Raw genomic sequence first — 7,676 nt, forward strand, 5'->3', positions numbered from 1 at the left:
TGTGTGTGTGGTGGGGGGGGGGGGGGGCTTGCCTGAATGATGGTTTTCGACTTTATTGGATATGTACCAGGGCAAAGCAATGTATAAGATCCAATCTATAGAATTTTATGTATTTTTTCAAAACATTTCAAGGCTGGTGGGATCCCCAAAGCCCTTGAATCCCCAGGGTTGTATCTCCATCAGTCCTTGCATTAATCCGTAACTGGGTATGGGTAATACAATTGAACTTAGACGTGTCATCTATAGAACTCATACTGTTGGTTAATAATTACTAAACTAATTACTATATAGTAATGTAGTATATGAGAATATCACATGTTTCTTACACCCTAACTTACTATATGAATTTATGTACAAATGGTGTGTGTTTAGTTCCGGATATAGAAAGTCAGTAAAGGTAACAACTACATTTTTCTCAATTTACTAGGACGTCACACGAACTCTCTAGCAGGAAAGATAACTATATCTTTACATATGTTGAACTAGAATATACAGCGGCTTTTTCTGCTGGTAAGTCATGTGACATCTCAAAGCTATAACTTGACCTTGAACTGAATCAAAATGATCTAGAGTCACGTGGGTGATGTGTGTGCCCTGGACACCCTGATCTTTGTTTTGTTTAAAATACTACAGAACACTACAGAATTGAGTTAGAGCTGACACTAATACTGTTACAGATTTTCACGAGCTGTAATTATTCAGACCTAGATACAGCCTAAACGCCTCTAACTTTGACATTTGTAGATGTAGAGAGAACACTAAGAAAGTTCTCCATCTCTCTCTCTCCAGTTGAAGATGCAGTAAAAAGCACTCATCCAGAATTTAACCAAATTTTGATTGTTTTTAATGAGAATAAAGATTGTGATTCTGTATGAACTCGTGTCCAGTCTCTTTCCTGTAAATCAAACTCAGTTCAAGTCAGATAGATTCAATCACTGCTTAATTCGCAAGCCCGTACGCAGAATGTTTGAAAGGGGGGTTCTATCTGTGAGAACAAAAGCCAACACACATATTGTGCATGGCACAATCAGCATGCAAAGCATGCTAATGCTACAGGGTCTGGAGGCATGCGAGTATTTCAAGCAAAAAAAATTGCTAATGCTTCATCAGAAGAATGTAGACTATGTAGAAAACGTTACATACCATAAGCAGCTGCGCTATAACTATATAAGTATTTTTTTATTTACATCACAAAAAATGGGGGTTCGGCTGAACCCCTTCGTACGTGCGTGATTCGGGACACAGTTTCTGACGAATTACCTGTTATTCGGCGGTTCCTAACCATTATACTCTGAGAAAAATCAGAGTAATCTGAGAATACCACACATAATATTTAAGCTTTAAAATGAATGGACATATCGACTTGTAGTTCTTTATAGTATAAAAAACTTAACTGTGATATGCTAGTAAGTGTTAATACCCAAGAGTTCACTATTTAGTTTTATATTTTAAGTTTTTATAATACTAACTGAATAGAAAGGAATAAAAGAGGATTTCTCTGCTTCTTATTTTTTTTACCTTTTGTGTACCAGAGGCAACCCATAGTCTCCTCCCTAAAAAAAGTCGTGTCTTAAGATGCTTCAAAAGTGCCTTCTTTGTCAATGAGCCCCATGCCCTTTTAGTATCCGAACGTTGCTGTTACAGTAACTTGTGCCCCTCAGTGGCAGATCGGTATGTCTGCGGACTTACAATGCTAGAAATCGGGTTTCGATACCCGTGGTGGGAAGATTACAGATAACCCAATGTGTAGCTTTGTGCTTGATTACGAACAAACAAACAGTAAATTGTTAGATACTTTTGTTAAGTTTGCAATTACAGTATACTGTAATTACGCATAATTATTTAAATATAATATTATTAAAAATAAATAAAGGGCCTATTTCATAAACAAAGTTAATTGTTTAATAATTTTTTTCTTCTAATTGACAAGAGCATAACCAACGCAATTGTAAGATACCTAAAACTTTTATTTGCTGCAGAGAAACCCCTGATACGAAACCTATCAAAGTTCAGATTAAAAGCAAATAGGTTTATATTTATGCTGCAGATAATTATTAATTTTCTACCGATGTCATATATTTATCCGCTTTTCACATGTATTTTTGCATAAACGTGTACATGTTATTCAAGCTTATACATTGTAACGAATTTGTTATTATATATTTATTTTAATATCAACATTGTTTAGATTAAGTTTATATTTAAAAACAGGTATAGCTTGTAGTGTTAGATATGTATTGGAAACTCCCGCCTATTCTCCAAAGTTGTAGAATATTCTCGAGGGTACAAATCAACAATATATGTATATACGTAAACGCTTAAATGTAGCTCAGTATTGTTACGTAAAACTGAAATTTATAGAGCGCCTCCACACGCTATAAATATAACCAACGCGACGCGCCGAAAAAGAGCATATCTATAATTAGTTCGCTATAATTAGTATGCTATAAAACTTCGGAAGCTATAACTGTGATTGTTATGACGCCTATCATTAGAAAAACTTCAGATATTTGACCAGGAACCTTTAGAAATCATTTAACTTCAGTGGATTCTCATGGACATTAATATTTTTAAGAAGACATTATATAAATACATCGTGGAGAGCTCAGCGTGTGTGGCCGACAAATAACGAAGGACAAAGCTAACTAGCTTCCCGTTAAGCGAATCGTACCTCTATCAACTCGCTCATTGTGGACTCTCGATAAGATATCAAGGAAATTCCAAACTAGAAAGAATACTTTATATTGTTTGTAAGTTTGTGAAACTTTTGTTTATAAATCATTGTTTGTAGTAACAATTTGTAATACTTGTAATTGTAAATTGTACTGTTGTGTGTATATTAAAACGTATTTGTGATAAAAATTAAAACGGTGTGTATCAATCTTGTTGGCAAATATCGTAAATTGACTAATATATCGGCATATATTTAAATACCAAATCCAAAGTACAATTTAACTACTAAATTTAAATTATCATTTAACTCAATTTCAGGCTATTTGCAATTCTAATACGTAACAACATATATATATACGTTTATTTTATAAGCTTATGCTTATATGCATACACATGTATATTAGAAATATTAGTCTTATACTAATTTTGACACCTCGAGGTTCTTATTATAACGATGATTTTTTTTTATTTCAAAAGAAACAATAAGTTAAAAACTAAACAAAAACAAATAAACGTGTAGGACAGAAAAATAATATCCAAGTGAAAGTAATTAATTGTATTAAAGTTGATAAATTCAATATACCAATTATCCCTTTATGAACTTCACAACCTTTAGATACTTTGTTTAGTTTTATACTTGGTAAAGAAAAGGCCCATTGTTTAAAGGATCAGGCAGTTTACTGATCTTTGAAATAATTCTTAGTTAAGCAAAAAAAAAAAAATTATATAAAAAAATGTTTACAATATTATAATCATTACTTATCACTTTGCCAAGTACTGTAAACTCATTGAAGCTTCACATTCAATGTTTCTTTGTATATATATATATATATATATTTACTTATATTTCTATTCAGTTCAGTCGTTTTTCGTAACTTAGGGTTGGTGATCACGTGGTATTCCAAGATGCACTGATTTCCCTTAAGAGCAGTCGGATAGGTTCTACAGAATAACAGGAGATTCGATAGAACATGCTTTGCGGGAGTAAATCTCATTTTTCTGACTTTTGACCGAGTTTAATAAAGAAAGAGACTGAACTCAAAGAAAATCACGTGAAACAATCTTTACTTATATTTCAAACACAATAAAAAGATCGAGTATATTTAGAGCATCTTTACAGGAGGTTCGAGGGTTCTCAAAAATATGTTTCAGAAGTTAATGAATATCTATTCCAGGCTTAGAAAACATAGCTACCCAAGTCACTGTTGATCATTTCAATCGAAAAATAAAGGTGTTTTGCTTAAGGTATCACCTGATCTCCCAGTATAAAAGATCGTTATCTACTTCCGCCTAGTATTCAACTTTACAGATATCTTTCCCATAAGAAGACGCACATGATACCCTAAAGGAATGATCCAGTTCAATAAGTAAATAGGTCGAAAGAAATTTAGTTATTTTTCACCAATATTTAATATTAAAACTGTATAAATTATATGTATGAAAGTTTTGAATTTTTTGTATTGAATAAGGGAATATAAAATACGTTGTATGCCTGCATACTACAATCATATGCTTAGATAAGTGCCACATTAAAAGTCTATCACAATTAATCATTTTACATGTTATTATTATAATTTATTTGAATAACCTACGCTTACAGAATATTATTAGTATGTACAAGTTTCAGTTCTTCTCAATTGGCGAGAAGAGATACATAATTACCTTATTTAAAAAAAAAAAAATTCTAACTGGTAGAGTGTTTCTGAATTGAATTTGAGATCGTTGTTTAATCAATACATATTTGTCTTTCTGTATTCGTGGAAAAGCTACTAAGGCTATTTGCCGCCTTTCCTAATTTTGAACTACTCACCAGAGGGAAAGTAACACAGTTAGCAGCACCCTACCACCCACCATATATACTGTAAACGTAGCTTAAAGTGCGGGAATATTTTGTGGTATCGCACAGATTCGAACGCGGTTTGTTAGCTCCGAAATCTACAGCTCTATCACAGGACCAGCTAACGCCCAGTTCAATTAATCAAGTTACCTATTATGTATATAGCTTAGCTATAAGGTTATTATATAAAGTTTTTGAAAATTACTCTAGAGTCACGGTAGTGACTCCTACGAAGTTAGAAGGTGGAGAATGCTTAGACGAACTAAAGTGTGTTTGGCATTTAATCAAGGTAAAAATATAGCTAATTTATTTCAGAAAGTAGTTTTACTAAATAAACAAGATATGTAGTAAGAAAGTCTGACCACTTTGTATGGGTAGAACTTAACATTTTTCTTGGTTAGTTGTTTGTTTTTTAGCTAATCCACAATGGGCTATCTGCTATGTCCACCGCGGGAAATCGAGCCACGAATTTTGGCGTTGCAAGTCAGTAGACTTACCACTATCCCACCGGGGGCCTTTAACATTTTGAAAAATAGAAAAAAAATACAGTTTGCCTAATATGACTCATAAATGGAAAATATAAACTATATATCTATTAATCTCCATGTACAAAATATCTAGATATATGAATTACTAATTCAAGTCTTGAAGTTTAAACTTTGCATATCTCTAACACGTGTAAACCAATAGAAAGTAAGTGATACTGTTTATCTAAACAAAAAGTTTTATGTGTAAAGGTGTGTAAGTTAAACAAGAAAAACTGTAAAAAACTTGTCCCCCCCCTTTATATATACATATTCATGTTCCTGGTTGTTCTAGTTGCAAAAAAAAAAGCGAGGGGGTATTCTTCACATTTTTCTTGTGTAACTTACCTATTATTATATTATACCTTGACAGTATTTGTCATTTTGTACAGACATGGCCAAGTACTTAGGGCGTTTGATTCGCAATCTAAGGATCGTGGGTTCGAATACCCGTCTTACCAAACATACTCGCCCTTTCAATCGTGGGAGCATTATAATGTGACGGTCAATTTCACTATTCGTTGGTAAAAGAGTAGCCCAAGAGTTGGCGGTGGGTGGTGATGACTAGCTGCCTTCCCTCTAGTCTTTCACTGCTAATTTAGGGACGGCTGGCGCAGATAGCCCTGGTGTAGCTTTGCGCGAAGTTCAAACCAATCCTTTTGTATAATTTCGGGGTAAGTTTTGATGACTAACTGCCTTCCTTCTATTCTATCATTTCAAAATTAGCTATGCAAATACGCAGATAGTTCATTGTGTAGTTTTATGAGAAAATTCTGGAAGAAACAAAAATGATCTAAATGTATATGTAGAAGCTCGGACGGTACACGTATATTATAGGGTAATTTGGTAGAAAGGCAGTAATGTATTAATTCTGAGGTTCGTGGATGTCATTCTGGCCAACTATTTGGTGATAGATGCACTTAATTACCTGGTTAAATTTTATTAATTTCATTATTTCTCTGGTTTGTGTATTCTTCTGAAGAACCATCCTTATCTCCCAATGCTTCACTTATTATGTTCAAAACATCTGAATATGAGTAGAAGTATTGTCCTACTATTTATAGAAATATCATTTCAAGATAATGAGGTTTTCCATGCTGCAGGTTTGGTTTTGTTGTCTGGAAAATGGTGTTCTCTGCACGACAGCAATATATTTTGAATAACGGTACGGAAGACTTCTTATTCACACGAGATCTAAAAAGGAATTACTGCGAGAAAGCAAATAACAACTATCCATTAAATATACTTTAATAAAATTCTGTCGTATTTAATCATATCCACTTTTTTGTAGGTCAATAATAGCACAAAGAAATTACTTTCTTCAAATAATGATAATTGAAATGTTTATATAAGCAACAGGGTTGTATTTAGGCGAAAATGAAGAGTGTCGCCTCATAGATTGTATAATCTGTAACATACTGTCTCAATGGAAGGAACAAAAATCTATAGCGCAGAGAAAAATCTAGAATTAACGTTATATTGCAGAATACTACGTCAACCAATCGAAATGAAGACGTGTACATTTTCTAGAAACATCTGAAGAGGGCGCTTTTAAAGCTTATAAATGCACTGGTATAGATAATTTCTCAAGCAGTTTTCGTCAGTTGCTTTCAAAAAAAGCGAAGTAATATAATATAGTTGTGGTGTTAACTATGTCTTTTCCACGAAGTCTTATTCCTGCTTTATTTGGTCGAGACTGGTGGGATGCATGGGAGTTTCCTAGTCGTATATTCGACCAGTACTTTGCCAAAGGATTATTAAATAGTGATCTGCCAACGACGCCATACCGCAGTTATTACAACAGACTTGATCAAAAGGGATACACCGGTGAATCACAAGTCAAAAACGAAAAAGACAAATTTCAGGTCATGCTGGACGTGAATCAATTTGCTCCAGAGGAAATTCAGGTAAAAACTGTAGGAAATTTTGTCGTAGTTGAAGGAAAGCAGGAGGAGAAACCAGACGAGCACGGTTGGGTTTCTCGCCAGTTCGTCCGACACTACATGCTACCTCGAGGTGTTGAAGCGGAAACAGTGAAGTCTTCCCTGAGCTCTGATGGTATTTTAACTATTGAAGCTCCAAAGAAAATGTTGGAGAAGTCAAAGCCTAACGAGAGGATTATCCCGATTGCTATGAATGAGAAACCTGCAGTACAAGAGGAATAAATTACGATTTATTCACTGTTAGAACTTAATTTAAATAGAAAATTAAGCTCACCCCAAAACACAATAATCACAACATTGACAATTTTCCAGTTGCATAATATCCGTTTATTTCTCTTCATACATATTATACAATAATACTTATGATAGGTTTTTATGAAAATTAATTTCGGTTATTTACATAACTGTTTGTCTTTAGAGAATTGTTCAACGTGTGTTTTAAGTCTATTGGCTGTTATATTAAGTTACAAAGAGGGTTTACAATTAATGTGAATAGGAAAAAATTACAGTCAAAGTAATATATTATGAGGTTATTAAGAACAGTTTGTTCTTAGGAAATGGTATAAAAATAGGTTAGATATCGTATGTGGATAGCATAAATAAGGTGACCAAAACTGTGTATCTTCAGTTCAGTGGAAATTAATCGAACTTACGACGCTAAAAATCTGGCCTCGATACCCATGGTGGGCATAGTACAAA

General features: G+C 33.6%; 1 protein-coding gene across 1 annotated transcript; it reads left to right on the top strand.

The window, feature by feature from the left end:
* The first annotated feature begins 6,686 nt into the window (after positions 1–6,686).
* LOC106469063 (protein lethal(2)essential for life-like) lies at positions 6,687–7,224 on the top strand. Its single transcript, XM_013929520.2, has one exon. It carries the CDS (start codon positions 6,687–6,689, stop codon positions 7,197–7,199), a length of 513 nt encoding a protein of 170 aa, XP_013784974.1. The 3' UTR covers positions 7,200–7,224.
* The last annotated feature ends 452 nt before the right edge of the window (positions 7,225–7,676 follow it).

The sequence above is a fragment of the Limulus polyphemus genome, unplaced genomic scaffold, assembly GCF_000517525.1.
Source record: "Limulus polyphemus unplaced genomic scaffold, Limulus_polyphemus-2.1.2 Scaffold94, whole genome shotgun sequence".
Lineage (NCBI taxonomy): Eukaryota > Metazoa > Arthropoda > Merostomata > Xiphosura > Limulidae > Limulus > Limulus polyphemus.

What these genes read in the sequence shown, in the direction of transcription:
- LOC106469063 (XM_013929520.2), top strand. Translation starts at nt 6,687, where the DNA reads ATGTCTTTTCCACGAAGTCTTATTCCTGCTTTATTTGGTCGAGACTGG.